Genomic DNA, 19363 nt, shown 5'->3' with positions numbered 1-19363 from the left:
TGGGACTAAAGTTGAAATGAAATGCGTTGGGTGGCCGGGAATTTCAAAGGTGAAATGAGATCCCACAAATGAAAGAAGAGCTCAACAAGCGGGAGCTTTTTTTGATATGCGGAAAGGCTGATTGGGCATTACCCCATTGCCGGCTAGCTTAGTCCAGCATACAGCTACATCAAGAGGCATGCCGAAGGTAGAAGATGGGATGATAGAGTGGGAGGAAAACGACCGCCTTGATTGAAGAGGTCCTGAAAGAAGTGGAAAAGCAAGACCCAGTTCAGGGAAAGTGGAACGTCCATACACACTGGATGGAGTTGTGTGGTGTGATGCAAGCAGTATTACAACAGGAGTTGTCTTAGAGGTGGGTGGAGTGGTTGCAGAGGATGCAGCCTGGCTATGGAAGAAGGATGATGCTAACCACATTAATGTAGCAGAATTGGATGCAGTTACTAAAGGAGTTAATCTGGCCTTAAAATGGGGACTACGCAACATCTGTGTGAAAATAGACTCTGCCACTGTGTTTTCTTGGCTGAAATCGATGATTTCACATGACAAAAGGATAAGAACGAAAGGGGCAGTAGAGATCCTAGTGAAGCGCAGGCTCGGTATGGTGGCTGAGCTGATGCTGGAGTTTTCTTTGAAGCTGTGCGTAATGATGGTTGCCTCTGAGAAGAACAAAGTGGATGCTTTCGTAAGAGTGAGAAAAAGCTGGCTTGTGCCAACAAAAGAGAATATTGCTGCAGTGACTCATCTGGATCATTCTGGGGTGAAAGAGTTGCACAATCTGCACCATATGGGGGTAGAGAGGACATTTTACCTGGTGAGAAAAGTTGATCAAAGGAACAAATGAAGCAAATAGTCAGGACTTGTGACAAGTGTCAGTCAATTGACCCTACTTCAAGGGTGCATGAAGCTGGAGAACTAGGTGTGACTGGGACCTGGGAAAGACTCGCAGTTGATGTCACCCATTATAGGGGTGGGGTTTACATGACAATGGTCGACTGTGGCCCCGGGCGCTTTGCCCTATGCAAAAGGCTGCGAGGTGAAACGGGCAGTGAAATAGCAGCAGCCCTTGATGTGGTGTTTCTGGAGCGCAGTCCTGTGGAAGAGCTACTAACCGACAATGGTGCTGCTTTTAGATCAGCAGCAGTTGCGGATGTGCTAAAGAAATGGAATATCCATCAATTCTTTAGAGCTGCATATAGACCCAGTGGAAACGGGATTGTGGAAAAAAAAAACACCGGACAATAAAGGCAGTGGCAGAGAGAGGGAACACCTCGCCTGAGTAAGCGGTATATTGGTACAACATGTCACCTAGATCGGGGCAACAGCAAGGGACAATTCTACACCTGTCAATATTCAAATACTCCTGGAGGCATCCTAGGGTTGAGCTAGAAGACGGAGACAACAGGGACCATCAAACTCGGTGACGAAGTATAGATGAAGCCTCAGGGGTGCGATGTACCACACAGTGGAGCAGAAGATGCATAACTGGCAACAATGTTGTGGTAGATGGAGTATCGAGACCTATTCTTGATATCAGTCCAGTAGAAAATGAAACGGTGGAAAGCAATGTGCAGCGGGAGGATGGCGAGACACTTCAGAGACCAAGTAGGGAAAGACAACCACCACAGTGGACGAGGGATGATGAAATGTGATCCAGAGATCAGAGAGGCATGTTGTTTAAAGTTAGCAGAAGGAAAGGAGAAAAAGAAAGGGGAAAACAGATCAAACAAACAGAAGTCTTACCGCATGTGTCGGGTGAGCTGGGGCAAAAGAGAGAGAGAAATCAAGATGGCGCCCATAGTTTTAAAAGGTTTGCTCTCATGGAAGTCACACAAAATCATGTGAAATCACGTGGAAGACATGTATAAAAGGAGTTGATAGGTTAGGTCGGTGAGAGGCAGACAGATGAAGGTTAGTGTCAGTGGTGATCTCAAACACGGCGGTTGTTGGCTTGCAAAGACAAATTCTTTTTTTTTAAATCTTTAATTTTGTTGTTCTAAACTATGAACACTTCAGTTTCAACCTCTGGAAGGTTAGAACGTAGACCCCTGATGTTCGAGAAGGAGACATGATAGTTGGGGTCTACGTTAGAAGTTGGAAATTTGGGTTTAATCGTGTAGTTTTTATTGAAACTTTTCATGATGGAGTTTTGAGATTTGTAGACTAGGTCGACAGACTTGCTTGGAGCAGGGCAGAGAGGGAAACTAAGAGAGAAATAGAAATGAAAAAAATATTTTTTTGTAGAACATGAAAAGGTAAAGCCGTAACAATTACCCACTAATATGGCATTGTGAGGCCCCACCAGAAGCTACTGTAAGGTCCAGAATCCATTCACCAAATGGCAATACAGCAGCCCCAGTACTTTGCACCTGCTGATAGGACAGCCTCCTTAGTGGTTAATCCAAGGTTCGGGTCCCTGACTATCAAGCAGATAACGTCAGCGTTTACCTCCAGCATCCTTACTAGTGACATGGCTACAAGGATAGACATAGAAACAGAAAATTTCCGACGTCTCTGGCAGCTGTTCACGCAAAATACTGGCAAACTAGAATACAGCTTTTTCTTCTCCCTTTGTCAGAAAAATCACTCGTTAAAAAAATGAGGACTGAGGGACAAATAAAGAGAAGCGAGAGTAACAGGATCTGTCGATAACGCATCCACAATACATTGTCTACTCTCCATTTAAAAAAAAAAAAAAAATGAAGTATTGTACTTAAAAGTCCATTTGGCATGTTTAAGAGAAGGTATGGTAAAACATTCCCCTCTCACTAACTGAAAATAAATACAATTGCCTAATCTGTTTATGCTATCAACTTGGAAAATATAAACAACATTTATGGACAAGAAAAATCTATTATAAAAAAATAAAGCAATATATATTCCAAATGAACTTGCCAGATAGAATCGGCACATTTTTGCACGAGAAAACCATTTACACAATTAATAAAACAATGAAATAAAGATAAAGATTAAAAACTGAAATAAATATAATATTAGCACTTGCATCTAGAAAAGAAAAATATTACAAATTCATAACTTAAATATAGCATTTCAAAATACAGCCGCTGAGAGTGCGGATCTTTACAAAGAGACTTTTCCTTCTCCAACTTTGCAACATGACAAGAAAGAAGAAGAGAAAAAAAAGAAAGAAAACAACATACTGAGGATGGAGTTTAGTTCTGAAATATATTTATATTATAAATTTCAAACAAGTAAAATATTTGTTTATTTTCCTAATATTGCGTTGGCTTTCAAGCGCACTTGATGCATATTTTATTTTATTCAAATTAAATCAATGTTTCTATAATGGAACTCACACCTTTGACGTATTTTGTTCTGTTTTTATTCAACTTCCTGTCGAAAAGCTTCTTGCCTGTTATTACAAAAGGAAAATTTTCTTTCTTTCTGCTGTTTGTTTATTTTGCTTCAAGTCGAAATGTTTTTTGCATGCCAATGGAAGTTTTTTTTTCTTACATCCCAAACTGCCACAATGTAATGATGTTATTTTGCTGAGGTGTTGTAAATTGTAACAAAGGCATCGTTATGTGATAAAATGATTTATTTAACATATATACATAAGAGACGCACATGTTGTTTTCACTCATGTACATGTTGAAACGTACCAGAAATCAAGCTTCGCCCATAGCACTTAATCTCTATATGAGACACATATAGATTCGAATATTCCATCAAAGTTCTACTTTATATCTCAAACACTGAGTTAGTAAAAAGTTTGGAAAATAATTTTTCTCTCCCCAATTGACCATTTTAAAATGTTATAGTACAGTGTGGAATGATAAAGTTGTCGCCTTAAAGAAAATAACACTATAGCTTTATTTTAAATCTTCTTTTGAAAAAATTAATTCAGGTAACTTGATTATGTAGTTCAGCCTCAATTACCGCTTTGATACGGGTCCAGAACTGGGAGCAAGCGCTGGCGGGAACTTGGCAAATACTTGGTGGCTGGCGGTGATCAGGCTGGCTTTTATGTTGTGGGTCTCATGGTTGACCAAACAAAGTAGTCCAGCGGGTTCATGTCAGGGAAGGAGGAGGGGGGCCAGTGAGAGAAGGGTACAAAGTTGTAGCACTCCTTCTGAAAGAAAACCTGGCTCTCTTTCAACTTGTGGGCCAGCACAGAGTCTTGCTGCCACACCCAGGTTTTGCAAACGGCCACCTGATTGCACCAGGGGATCATCACACTCTTCAACACATCCAGGTACACTTTGTTGTTGACTTTTAAGCTGACTTCGAAAATGTGAGGTGGCATGATGTGGCCCTCACTTGAAACTACACCAAAGACAATAATCGTGACCGGAAACTTTGTTTTCATCATTCTGGGCATGTCTCTGTTATTCCAGGCATTCAAGCGATGTATTTTGAGGGTGCTGGCAATGGTTCTGTTGTCATAAATTGGATCGGTAGAGAGAGCATGAGTTGTACAGTGGCGCATTTCTGACTTTGCTCGTTGAATATTGTGTCACTTGCAGACATGCTCTTGGATTTGTACCCAACTGGCCATCTAGTAGATGGTCTGCAACAAACGGAAATGGAATCATGTCGTTCTTTCCAGGGCGACAATTTTATCATTTCACCTTGTATATCTTTCTTTTTGATCTCTTAGTCTACTGGATTTCAGGACAAGAATTCATCTAGTCCGGTAGAGTATCCAGCTTCATGCTGTTACTTGAGGTAACATCACTTAGAGAAGGTGTACCATTTCTTGTAAAAGCCAGTGTGGGTTGGCCATATCGAGATCTTATTTGTTCTGAAAATACAATGTGAATTTTGAATATTTAGCCAGGATTTAGTTGTAGAAAAAGTGTCCTCATGCCAGGTTGTACAGAGAAACCTTAGACACTCAAGTTCTCTTCAGTAAGCATTCAAATTCAAGATTTAGAATGGCTTTTATTGTGAGAAGAAACATTATCGTGGGATTCAAAAACTTTCGAATTAAGGTTTAATTCAATTGCATCTCTCAGACAACTTTCCATTTATCTTAACATTTATTTCTTCAAATTTCTTGAGAATTTTTTAGCAATACACTTTTATACAGACTTTTATAAACAATAATCCTCATCAATTAATTGTAAAAGATTTTTAAAAGTGCATATTCTAGCCGGCTATTATAAATAATCCCTCAGAACGGCAGGTTGTGCAGTCACACACACACACACACACACACACACACACACACACACACACACACACACACACACACACACACACACACACACACACACACACACACGTGCGCAAATAAACGAACGTTTATTCTTTTCAATTTCCTCATTTTGCACATAAGTTCTTCTAGCAACGGCATAATTTCAAATACGCCCACTCACAACAATCTTGTTTTGGAGCCAGTCCAAAAAGTATAAAAACGCATCAAACATTCCTTCTTTTCCTTCTTTTTCCCTTCTTCTCGCTTCAACGTCACACGAGAACATGCCTCTCGTTTTCATAACATCGTCGCTGTTAAAGCCGTCAACACCATGATTACACACGGCACGCGGGCACTCAAAAATCACACTTCTGCACACATGCACCCATTCCACACATTTTCTAATTAATAACAACGAATTACTTTCCTCATGGGAGTTTTGAATAAAGCGAACTTCGCCATTAAAAACACAAACCTTCAAATAAGTACATTATTTTCACACAAGACTTTTACATTCTATTCTCATTAATTCCACGAAGGACTTTCATCTAATATTCTAATCATAATGACTTCTCAAGAACTTTCACCGATCGGATCTTTGTTTATTCATCTTGTTTTTTTTTTGTTGAGAAATAAATGCAGTGCATTTTAAATCAGAAGGCGGTGTCATTTTGTTTTATTCCTTTATTATTATTATTATTATTATTATTATTATTATTATTATTATTATTATTATTATTATTATTATTTTGTTTGGGGCAAAGAGATTTAATTTCACTTAAACTTCTTTTCCACTACAAGTTTTAAACGATTTATTTTAGACATTTTGTTTTAAACAATTGATTCTAAACGACTTTTCTTCTATTAAAACGTATCATCCTGAACGGCTTTTATTGTGAGAAATTTCCACATTCAACCACCATCTTGCTTTTAGGCTTCCTACACGGTTTCGTAGGTGGTCTGTACCGTCTGTGATTGGTTTAAATTTGAATGTGTGAAGTGATTTAACTTGGCGCCTTTTTGTATTCATGCGTTATTTTTTTTCAGTCTGAGAAAGAACACAGAACGATTCAGACTCAAACCAGCGATACTCTCACTAGGGAGCTAAGACAGTTCCTTCATGGATACCAAACAGTCGGTGAATGAAGGACTCATCTCTACAAGCAGAGACATCTTATTTTGCTGAACGTATTTAAATCAAGGAGGACATTCTACTACTGTTCGGCATGTTATTGTTCCGATTATTGGAACTTATCTTATTTTTTCTTGAGACCCATGGGGTTCACATTATGCCTGATTATAGGCGCCATCATTCCCATCGTGTTCTCCATGATTTTCATGGATCCTTCCAAAGGAACAAGGAACTAACATTTCAACAATAGGAATTCATACTAAAGGCTCCATGCCTATGTGGGCAAATTGGGCCACCGTTTTGCAAAAGGACTTATCAAAACCAAAGAACTGTCATTACTGTTACATTGTGAATAAATTTTGAGTTTAAAGTTATGGCTTTTGTTCGTGGAATTCATTTGCTTCTGCGGGAAGGAATTTGAGTATGTAAGAAAGAAATTTTCTCACATTATAAACGATTTGTGGGAGCCTTTTCTAGTCTCACACAAAAACATGCGTTCACATTTCAAGCTATATTACTTGTCATATACATACGCGCACACAAACATACGCGTGCACGTCCACACACATAAATATATTCCCGTTCGCGTATATACACTCACATTCACGTGTATACACACACACGCTAACGTACACGCATGTACTCACATACGCGCACACGTATGCACACATGGACAACGTCACTTCCCCTTTCAAAGGAAATCCACACATGCGCAAAAGACCACCGGAAACAACTATAAAAGCAAGAGACAAGCTGTTTCCTACCCTTTTCAATTCGACTTCCGAGCTGAATGGTTCGACGAACCAGCCGCCTCCCTTTTGGCAGGCATGCGCCCGTGCACGTTACGTCCTCTGCTACTGTATGTGTGGGGGCAAGAGCTAACAGACAGTACATACACCTTACACGTTTTCTATCTTCATGGCCTGGATTGACTTTTTCTCATTCTCCCTCTCCCTCCCCTCTCTCTCTCTCTCTCTCTCTCTCTCTCTCTCTCTCTCTCTCTCTCTCTCTCTACAACAATAGACTTTCCCTCTCAACGAGAGACGCGAGCCAAACTAAACGCGTGCTGTACCCTTTTCTTTCATGTGTTTCTTCACGAAATAAATTCCTGTTCGTTTAATTCAATTTAACACGTACTTCGTCACTTTCTCAATTCATTTTTCCTTTCTCAATGCAATTAATTTTTCCTATTTTGTACGACTGGGGGATATGTATAATATATCCACGAGTCCACTACAAATTGGTGACACCCGAACGTGAAATGAACACGCATTTCCTTCTATACCCTACACCAGTCCACCACAAATTGGTGACACCCGAACGTGAAATGAACACGCATTTCCTTCTGTACCCTAGACCGCTACAGATTCATTTTATATGTCTATTACAAACTTGACGGTGGTTATAAACCATTTATTGCAGATTTTGTAAACAAGTCACTCGCCGCGGCTGTTGTAAATTATTCTCATTCTGATTTTGTAATCAATCGATTATTCGGCGAAAAATTAACAAAATTGCAATTTCATTGCTTGAATGGCATTACAGTAATATACTTTATGAAAAATAAAATAAAACACATTGCGTGAGTTGTACAGTATACGTTTTATTCATTCATGTTAAGTTTTATAAAAAGCAGTGATAGACATTGTACACTATTCACGTGTAGTTTCTAGTTTAAATTGTCTATTAAACCGGATATTTCTTAATTATAGGTTGACCTACGAGATAGGTTAGGCAGAAAAGTCACCTGATTCAGCTCACAAACATCCAATTTATTTACCATTTAGTTATGGTGAATAGATGGAAGTTAATAGCACACCTTATCATTGGCCCAACGGAAATGATTGTATGGCGATCGACAAACAACCACCAAAATGTCATCTCGCAATGACTTACCGTTCACTTCAATATGTCAATTATTGGGGTTTGTATTACTGTACACATAGATTCGAAAAAGTTGTCAAAAACAAATATATAACAAATAAATGTTATCAAAGGCAAGATAAGTTACTTTTCTACCTAACTGGATACGTTTTTAGTGTTTTTATTCAATGAACATGTTTAATCAGCTCGAAAAACATACAATGTTTACCGATGTATTGGAAAATTTAAAATGGCGGCCGACTCTCTCTTTGACACGGTAAGTTTGGGAAAAAGAGTTATAAATAAAAAACTAGACAAAATACGGTTAAAAACTCGCTCAATACATGTTATCGTGACATAGGCTGACATATATTCGGTGGGTGTTTAACAATATTTCGTATATTTTTTTATTTTTTGGGGGAGCTCGCCTGTCCTGCACCTTGTGCCACATTTTGCTGTGGTGGACAGCAAATAAATCTCTACCCCCATTAGGAGTCAAAAACATTTTACCCCCCCCCTTTTTTATATAATGGAAAAATTCTTTCGGATTCAATTTTGGTTGGACTTCAGAAAAGGAAATAAAAATAAATAAATAAATAAAAATAAACAAATAAATGAACAAATAAAAATAAACCAATAAAATAATTGTTTATTTTTTTGTTTTGGGTGAATTTGTCTTTATTCTCGTTGGTCAAAAAGAATTAATATATTAGTATAATGTGTGCAAAAGAAGCCATTTTTGTAAATTATATGGAGTTTTTTTTTTTGATGCACATAAAAATAGACACTTTTCAAATATATATGTACAAACACACAAATAGAATCCTATTCAAATACATATAAACATATATGCACAAAAATTCAAATATACATTTTTTTTTTAAACAAAAACTGGAAACATTATGTTAGGTATTAGTTGGTTAATTTAGTTAGTAAGATAGAAATGGTCGCAGTTTAACGTCGTGCCCGGGACAATTTACAATTTTTTTTTTTTTTTTTTTTTTGTGATTTCGACTGTTCATGCTTCTCTTTTTGGGTTTCTAAAAAGAGATTTATTCATAATTAAATTCCAAAAAGTTCGGTTATAAAAGGTTTTAATTTTATTCTTTTTATAAGTTTAGTGAAAATGTCGGCTATATTATTCTCAGACGTCACATAAATAAGAGTAATAGATTTTTTACTTATTTGATCCCTTATAAAATGATATCTGATATCAATATGCTTCGACCTTTGATGAATCATAGAATTATTTGCTAATAAGATACTGCTCTGATTATCACAATGAATTACTATAAGTTTTTTTTACTTAGATCAGGTTTTAGAAGGGTGTTCAGAAAAATTGCCTCCTGCGTGGAATGGGTAAGGGCCACAAATTCTGCTTCACAAGTAGAACGGGCAACAATTTGTTGCTTTTTAGTTTTCCAAGAGATCATAGGTCCGGTCTTTGACAGTCTAAAACAATACCCAGTTATACTTTTTTCTATCCTCAGAGTTACCCCAATCTAAATCTGAAAATCCTTCTAAATTTAGAGGATATGTAGACTTTTTAAATTTTAAAGATTTTTTCCTTGGTGCTATTTAAGATATCGAAGGATTTGTTTAGCATGATTAAGGTCCTTAATTGTTAGTCTCGATAAGTTTTGAGATAGCTTTGTTATAGTGTAACATATGTCAGGCTTAGTTGCGGTCATCAAATATATGAGGCTTCCAACCATTTCTCTATATAATCGATTATCTATGGATTTTGTTTCGGTCTCTACATTTTTATTTATGTCCATTTCGACGGAAGTTTTATGCGGTTTGCAATCTTGCATTCCGAACTTGAGCAGAATTTTTTCAATGTATCGTAATTGGTTCATAGTTATAATTTCATTTTCACAGGTAAATTTTATACCGAGGAACCATGACAGTCGTCCAAAATCGGCCATTTTAAATTTTTTATTTAATTTGTTTTTAACATCTTTTAAAGTGTTGTCGCAGTTTGAGGCGAGTAATATATCGTCAACCCAAAAAAAACAAAATCAACAATTTATTACCTACATTTTTGGTATACATGCACGCGTCTACGGGACATTGGTTGAATTCCTGTTCTATTAAATAATTATGGAGTGTTAAATTCCAATTGGTGCACTTTGTTTTAGTCCATATAACGATTCAATCAATTTCCACACCCAATTTTTATTTTTCATTTTAAATCCAACTAGAGGGTAAATAAAGATTTCACAGTCAATCGGAGCATTTAAATAAGCATTTTTTACATCCATTTAATGTATTTTTAAATTGTATTGAGCGGCAAGTTGTAATAAAATTCTAATTGTCGTTAAATTTGTCGTTGGTGAAAATGCTGCAAAATGTATCTTCAATTTGTAAGAAGTCTGGCCTTTTTTGCTCCCTTATTGGGTATCGACGTGTCTGGTTAATATTTTCATCAGTAGTTCTACTGTAATTGTCGTCGTTATTAATATTTTCATTGTGATCGATTAAGATGCTTATTTGAATGTGCAGTGGAATTGTGCTGGGCCCATAACCTGTTAAGTGTTGAGACATGTTGAACAGAGTGCAGTCTCGATACTGAGAGTGAAGTGTTTTCCAGTAAGAAAGATGGCGTCAGTAATTGCTAGTAACGAAGATGGTGGCCAAGAATCAAATGCGGTCCGTGACGTAGTTAACGGCGAACTGATTGAATCTAAAATTCGACAATTTTTATAGTAACTTTGGAAGATTTTCATTGGTTGGTTAGCACAGCCGGTGGTTATAAACACGATTGTCAATGTTATTAGTGCCATACCCCCCCCCCATTAGGAGTCAAAAACATTTTACACTCACATTTCATTATTTTTCGTAATTCTTGGATATGTTATTAATTGCGACAATCATTTTTCATAATGTTAACCTGCATTATCGCCCCCCCCCCACTTACTAAAATAATACATTTGATATATTGATTGGTCTGATTATTTCATTACAAACACACCAATCAATTAACTTACGTTTCATCATTTTTCATAATTCTTGAATATGTTACTAATTTCGATAATCACTTTTTATAATTTAAACTCACATCGTCTCCCTCCTTACTAAAATAATTACTTTCATGCATTATGTGGGTTTATTATTTCATTACAAACACATTAATCCATTAACTTAAATTTCATCATTTTTCACAAAGCTTGGATATGTTACTAATTTCGACAGTTATTTTTTATAATTTTGTCCCACATATACAAAAATAATAACTGTTCGAAAATAATAACTGTGATACATAGTCTGGGCTGATTATTTCATGACAAACATACCAATCAATCAACTCGCATTTCATCATTTTTCATAATTCTTGGATATGTTAATAATTTCGACAATCATTTTTTATATTTTTAACCCACATTATCTCCCTAACTAAAATAATAACTTTGATATATTATCTACGAGGGGCGTGCAATAAGTAATGCCAGTGACCCACTTCCAGTTGTCTGATCGAGCTAAAATTTTGCATGTGCAATGATTTATATCTCTACGGGTTATGTGACAAATTACAGCTCTGAACTAATTGTGGTTTCTGTTTTACAGGTGTTTGAACTGAGTCAAGTGTGAAATGGAGCCTGTTTAATGTCGAGCAGTGATTCAGCTTTTGTGTTTGATAGGACGCACACCACAGGAGACTTTTGATGAAATGAAAGAAACTTATGGTGATAATGCCTCATCATATGACCTTGTAAAACGCTGGCATTGTGAATTCAAACATGGCCGGAAGTCTATGGAAACAGCTCCCAGACCTGGTCGCCTTCCTTCTGCCATTGTTGAGGCTGCCATTTTGGAAGATCAGTGCATTACTATTCGCCAAATAGCCCAAGATGTCAAGATTAGTACAGGGTCAGTGGAAACTATCATTCATGACCATTTGCATATGCATAAGGTATCTGCCAGATGGATTCCCAGTTTGCTCACAACATTCCAGAAGGGAGAACGTGTTGAGTGCTCGAGGATGAATTTGGATCCATCACTATGATCTAGAGACCAAAGCCCAGTCAATGCAGTGGAAGCACTTGGACTCACCACCCCCAAAGAAGACAAGGGTGTAGCCCTCCGCTGGCAAGGTCATGCTCACAGTCTTCTGGGACCAGGACGGAGTAGTGATGAAAGATTTCCTGGCAAAGGGTACCACAATTACACGAGCCTATTATGCTTCACTTTTGAGGAAATTAAGGGAAGCTATTCAAATCAAGAGGTGGGGCAAGATCAGCAAAGGTACTCTCCTCCTGCAGGACAACGCTCCGGTCCACAACTCGCATGTCGCCAGATCAGAAGCACGGGCGTGTGGTTATGAAATCATCCCCATCCTCCCTACTCTCTTGACATTGAACCCTCTGACTTTCACCTCTTCCCAGCCATGAAGTTGTTTTTGAAAGGAAAGCGTTTTCCAGATGATGCAGCCTTGATTTCTGAAGTCATGTCGTGATTGGAGGACCAATCTAAGGTTTTCTACAAAAATGGTCTCCAGAGCTGCATCAAACAATGGGAGAAATGCATAACTCTAGGTGGTTCCTATGTAGAGAAAGACTAACAATTGTGCCAAGTCTCATTGCTCTACTACTATGGGAAGTGGGTCAGGGGCATTACTTATTGCACGCCCCTCATAGACTCATTATTTCATTACAAACACATCTATCTATGAACTCACAGTTCATCATTTGCCATAATTCTAGGATGTTATAAATTTCGACAGTCATTTTTCATAATGTTAACCCACATTATCTTACTTAAATAATAACTTTCAAATATTGTCTGGGCTGATTATTTTATTGCTAACATACCAATCAATTAACTAAGATTTCATTATTTTTCATAATTCTTGGATATGGTACTAATTTTGTCAATTATATTTTATAATTTTGTCCCACATATTCGCCACCCTTCTTTACAAAAATAATAACTGTGATATGTTATCTGGGCTGGTTATTCCATCACAAACATACCAATCAATCAACTCGCATTTCATCATTTTACACAATTCTGGGATATGTTACTAATTTCGACATTCATTTTTTATATTTTTACCCACATTATCCCCCCTAACTAAAATAATTACTTTAATATATTGTCTGGGCTGATTATTTCATTACAAGCACATTAATCTATGAACTCACATTTCATTATTTTTCATATTCTTGGATATGTTATAAATTTCGACAGTAATTTTTGATAATGTTAACCCACATTATCACCACACTTACTAAAATAATAACTGTAATATATTGTCTGAGCTGATTATTTTATTACATCAACACATCAATCAATTAACTCACATTTCATCATTGTTCATAATTCTCGGATATCTTACTAATTTCGACAATCATCTTTCATAATTTTAACCCACATTGTCTCCCCCATTTACTTAAATAATAACTTTTATATATTGCCTGGGCTGATAATTTCATTACAAACAGACCAATCAATGAACTCACATTTCATAATTTTTCATAATTCTTGGATATGGTACTAATTTCGACAATAATTTTTCATAATTTTAACCCATATTCTTAACCCCCCCTTACTAAAATGATAACTTTGATATATTGCCTTAGGCTGATTATTTAATTACAAACACACCAATCAATTAACACACATTTCATCATTTTTTATAATTCTTGGATAGGTTACTAATTTTGACAATCATTTTTATAATTTAAATGCACATTATCGCCTTCCCATTTACTAAAATAATAATTTTGATATATTGCTAGGGCTGATTATTTCATTACAAACACACCAATCAAGTAACTCGCATTTCATCATTTTTAATAATTCTTGGATATGTTACTAATTTCGACATTTTTTTTATAATTTTAGCCCACATTCTTATCCCCATCCTTACTAAAATAATAACTTTGATATATTGCTTGAACTGATTATTTTATTACAAACACATCAATCAATTCCGGGTATTCTCATAGTATCTATGCTTCACCTATCTTATCCAATCTCAGGTGACGCCGCATATTCTGCTAGTATATATCTTTCATCTATCTAATTCGATCCTAAGCAACACTGAGTATTCTGCTACTATGTTTTACACCTATCTCATTTAATCCTGGGTGACACTGGGTATTCTGCTAGTATATATTTGCACTTATCTCATCTAATCTCCGGACTGACTTCATGCCTGCCACCCCACTGTTAAAAATATACATGAAATAAAGTAATGTTTAAATCGTAAACTGTTTCAGCCATTTCCGGGACTGACTTTATATCCCCCAACCTACTGTTAAAAATACACATGAAAACATGTAATTTTTGAAATATGACATCTTATGTTAATATAGTACATCATAAATATATTATATGTATCTTTTTTAACAGAAGATAATCATGTCATCACCGTCAGACTACTATCCCTCCCCTACTCGAAAAGAAGGAAAAAATTTATGCATGGGATCTCGTTAAACACTTACCAAATCCATTAACTCACATTTAGTATAATCTATATATTAATACGATAGTGTGTGTTCTTAAATCTCAACCAATGAAATTTTCCGGAAAGCATGACACACAAAAGAACACACACACTATCGTATTAATATATAGATAATAATAATAATAATAATAATAATAATAATAATAATAATAATATTAATAATAATAATAATAATAATAATAATAAATATGCCCTACACACAAAGGATAATGCTGACCGGCAAAGGAAAGACAGAGGAAGAACTGGTTAGTACAGAAAACTGTGTGAATGACACAAAAATAACTAGCAAAATACAGGGTAGAATGATGAAATTGTTACCCTAGAAGAGATGACATGATTCCATTTCCGTTTGATGAAAACCAGCTTTCTTTTTTTGTTGCAGACCATCTACTAGTTGGCCAGTTGGCCAGTTGGCCAAAGAGCAATAAGAGCTTTTTATAATGTCTGAAACTGACACAATGTTCAACTAGTGAGACTGAAATGCACCGCTGTACAACTCATGCTCTCAACCGATCCAAGTTATGACAACAGAACGTGCCCGGGGTTATGAAAAAGTTTTCATCCACGGTTATGGTCTTTGGTGTGGTTTCAAGTGAGGACCACATCATGCCACCTCACATCTTCAAACTCAGCTTGAAAGTCAACACTACAGTGTATCTGGATGTGCTGAAGTGTGTGGTGATTCCCTGTAGCAATCAGGTGGCCGCTGGCAAACTCTGGGTATGGCAGCAGGACTCGACACTATCCCACAAGTCCAAAGAGACCCTGGCTTGGCTTTAGAAGGTGTTTACCCTTCTCTCACTGTCCCCTCTCCTTCCCCGACCTGAACCCGCTGGACTCCATCGTTTGGTCATATCTTGAGAACATCACCAACATGATTGTCCACAATACCAAAGCCAACCATCCTCAGAGCGCCGAGCTCCAGTCGATGCTTGTGGAAAAGGCATGCTCCCAATTTCGGACCCATATCGAGGCAGTGATTGAGGCTGAAGACGGCTACACTTAATAGATGTCAGCTCTACTCCATAATCAAGTTACCTAAATTGGTTTTTCAATAAAAGTTTTAAAATAAAGCTGTAGTGTTGTTTTCTTTAGGGCAACAAATTTATCTGTACATAATGCAGAACATGGAAAGGCTAACAATCACAGCAAGAGACACTGTACAATAAATGTAAGGAAAAAATTCAAGATGGCGCCCGACTCTCTCTTTAACACGGTAAGATATCCTCAACACGGCACAAGAAGCAACAGCCACACGATTCCCCAGCCAACTCAATCGTCACTCGCCCTGTCTTTCCCCTCACCCGCTTTTATCGTCGTTCTAGGCCGGCTAAATTTGCATATTCCGAGAATTCGTGTGACTTTGCGAGACATCATACTTTACAAAAGACGGCGGTCGCCATCTTGGTCTTTCTTTTCTATTTTTGGTCGGTAACGCTGAGCTGGTCTCGAGGTAAGTCTTTTTCCCCTCATCCGTCTCTCCCACGTACCCACACAACACGCAAACACGCGGGCGCTTATCTCCTGGATGCACGTTACACTCCCCCCTGATCTGATGATCACATAGAGAGCACTGGGGGGGTGGCCTTTTAGTGCGTGTGCTTCTGCGAAGAGGTACATTCACTCTTTCAGATTCGGGCTCTGGATCTGGTTCCGCCTCATCAGATGAAGTATCGCTATCAGTCTCTGGAAGGGACTCACTGAATCCGTGCATCGGCAGCTCATCGCTAGATGCTTCACTGCTTTCTTCTGTAGTTGTATGACGCACCTCGGTAGCTGGGCGAAGATCTCGCACATGTCGTGGGGTTCCATCGACCAAAACAGACTGCTGGCTAATCACTCCAGATATGTGTCCTCGCTTAAACTTGTCGGTGCACCGATTTCCTGGAGGCCGCACCCACACTGGATCTCCCACTTCATATCTGTTATATGTTCCCTTGTCGGTTGGCTGCGTAGTGTTGATTCCCTTCACTCCGACTCGGTACGTGTAAATAGCATTCGCAGGTGCGGTTGAAGGGGACGTCCCGTCCTTTGGCGTAATGTTGTACCAATATGTTGCTTCCGCAATAGTACATCGCTTCCTGGCAGCAATTCTCTTGATGCTGCGATGGCTTCTTTCAGCAATGCCATTTCCTGACGGCACATGCGCACATCGCAACCGTAGTCGGACGCCCCACTCATCTAACAACTGCCGGACTTGCTGGCTACAAAACGCTGCATCATTGTCAGTCAGGAGCTCTTCCGGCGCACCTCGCTCAAAAAAAATGGATGATAGGTGGCGAACAACATTTGCTGAATCCTGTCTGGTCATCTGCCGCCACACCGCAAATCTCGTAGGCCCGCAATCAATGAGAGTTAGAAAGGGCTTGCCACTGTAATGGGTAATATCCATGGCTAGCCGCTGCCACACACTCTCAACTTCCAAGTGACCCTTCTGCCATTGCTCTGGTGCAGGATCAATAGACTGGCAAGCCTCACAATTTCTGACGATCTGTCTGACATCCATCTTGGTCACTGCTGGGTATGCACGCCTCACAAAATAAAGGGTCCTCTTGATACCCGGATGTCCGCTCTGTGCATGAATTTTTTGTATTTGACATGGGTCGATTGCAACTGCACAAGATCGAGCAGTAATCTCCATTCCCATCTTCACGGCTTCATACCATTTGTGTTGGTCAGCACGATTACAATGTGATGGCACCAGAGTGACGCTCAGTGATAGCCCATACTCAGATACCAGGTTTTTTAGCGTGTCTAGCCTTCTCCGTATTAACATTTCGCTTGCTGCCTTGGTACGGATTCGTGTCCGTCCTGAAAGTGTGTCAGACACCCAGTGGTAGACACAGAGAGAATCTGTGTACAAGGTCAACTTCTTAGACTGCCACTGCAGGGCCAGATTTACCCCCTTTACAACAGCGTCCAGCTCTGCCAGGTTGATATGCTGAGAATCTGTTACGGGCCGCAGCCAACACGCATCCTCGAACACGTTTCCTCCTTGCTCCAACGATACTCCCAACGCCAAAGAACTGGCATCAACCCACACACCTACGTTGTCTCCGTTAACACACCACCGCCCACAGGCAGGGTCCTTCTTGTTCACTCTCTCCAGTGTCTCTTTAATCATCAGAGTTAGTAGGACATCATCGGATATGTCATCCCAACCCGTGGTTGTTAAATTTGCTCTGCGTTTAATCACACCAACAGCTGCACGGAGCCAGCCACAGACCGGTAAGTGACCAACAAGTTTTCCACACCAAGAAAAAACGGTCCGCCTTGTAACGAGGTTGGGGATGCTTGGAATTTCACTGCCACGCCTCCATTGTAGGGTGCCATCTTCTTCATAAACATCCAATCCCAATACACGTGCTCCTTCCCTTAAACGTTCGGGATTCTTGCATTCCAGACCAAACTGAGCCAACTTTTCTTTGACACACGACGCAGACTGTACATCTTCATTGACGTATACATCATCAATGTAAGCTGACGTTGAGTCCCTCATGGGCTTTTCTTGGGACAATACTGTGTTGACAATAGTCTTCATGATCTGTGGTGCCACATTTAGGCCAAAGCCAAAGCGTGTAAGGCAGTACCTCTGCCCCTGGAACCAAACTGTCTGGAACGGCCACAACGTCTCATCAACTCGCACCTGTAAATAGGCTTTTCGCAAATCCAATATTGAGACATTAGTGCCTTTCTGACGCCATTCCCTCAACTTACTGACGCATACGTCAGCATCGGCAGTGTAGGCTTCAATATGCTTGTAAAGCTCCCTATAGTCCAGCACGGGCCGTACTTTCGACTTGTTATGCTGGACTACTGCCATCAAGGGTACTAGACCCTTCGGAGGCCCAAGCTTGTCCTCAGGGTAGGGGATTAACCAGCCATCTTGGATCCACGCCTTTAGTTCCCTTTCGTATTCTGCTCTGGCCTCACTGGGTATAGGGTACTCTGCAACCCCATTCTTGAGTTTAGTCGGTGCCATTCCCTCGGTTCACTTCCAAGATGCAATCCAGGCCCTCTTGCGCGAGTCGTAGTCCACTGTAAAATCCGGCCGATCGATATGGAGCGCTGCACACACTGGGGCCTCTAAGAATCGCACCTTTCCATCCCGATGAATTGCGACTCCCCCCCAGCGCCTTGATGGCATCGTATCCGAGCAACAGGTCAAACCCCAGGAGATTTCCTTGGGTCACGAGCACATTGATCCTAGTGGCTGCACCGGTGTCCGTGTAGATCTTGACAGTTCCAGCTCCACAGCATGTCTGGGTCTCGCCTCCTATCGTGGTGACTTTGATCTTCCTCTTAGTCCAACTTGGACACAGCCTGGTGCTCACTATAGTATGCGAACAGCCTGAGTCGAGAAGTGCTGAGCAGGGTATCCTATTTACGTAGACGGTCATTACTGGTTGCGCCTTGTTCAAATTTTGCTCGGGGAGCAGGGCGGCGCTGACGTCCTCTCCCCTGATACGTTTCCCGCACAGTTTTGGGCTAGATGCCCCAAACCGCCACACTTAAAACAGCGCACACGCCCCCTGTTGGTGCAATTCCTTGCAAAATGTCCGCGTCGGCCGCAGCGAAAACATTTCCCATTGCTTGCAGGGTTCTGATTCGGAATCTCCCGAGCGCCAATCTGGCCTGTCTGTGTCGCCATCACAACTGGTTCCCCTAGGTCCTCCTCATTTTTGATGATGGCTCGAGCACGTTCCATCAAGTGTTCCATGGTCGTTGTTGAAAC

General features: G+C 39.3%; 1 protein-coding gene across 1 annotated transcript; it reads left to right on the top strand.

Moving 5' to 3' along the window:
* The first annotated feature begins 840 nt into the window (after positions 1 to 840).
* LOC145297037 (uncharacterized) lies at positions 841 to 1245 on the top strand. Its single transcript, XM_080143261.1, has one exon. The coding sequence runs from the start codon at positions 841 to 843 to the stop codon at positions 1243 to 1245; it is 405 nt and encodes a 134-aa protein (XP_079999387.1).
* Positions 1246 to 19363: the final 18118 nt, after the last annotated feature.

The sequence above is a fragment of the Euprymna scolopes genome, chromosome 17 (genome assembly GCF_053919585.1).
Source record: "Euprymna scolopes isolate OS-2025 chromosome 17, ASM5391958v1, whole genome shotgun sequence".
Taxonomy (NCBI): domain Eukaryota; kingdom Metazoa; phylum Mollusca; class Cephalopoda; order Sepiida; family Sepiolidae; genus Euprymna; species Euprymna scolopes.
This window is presented reverse-complemented; position numbering and strand designations above follow the sequence as displayed.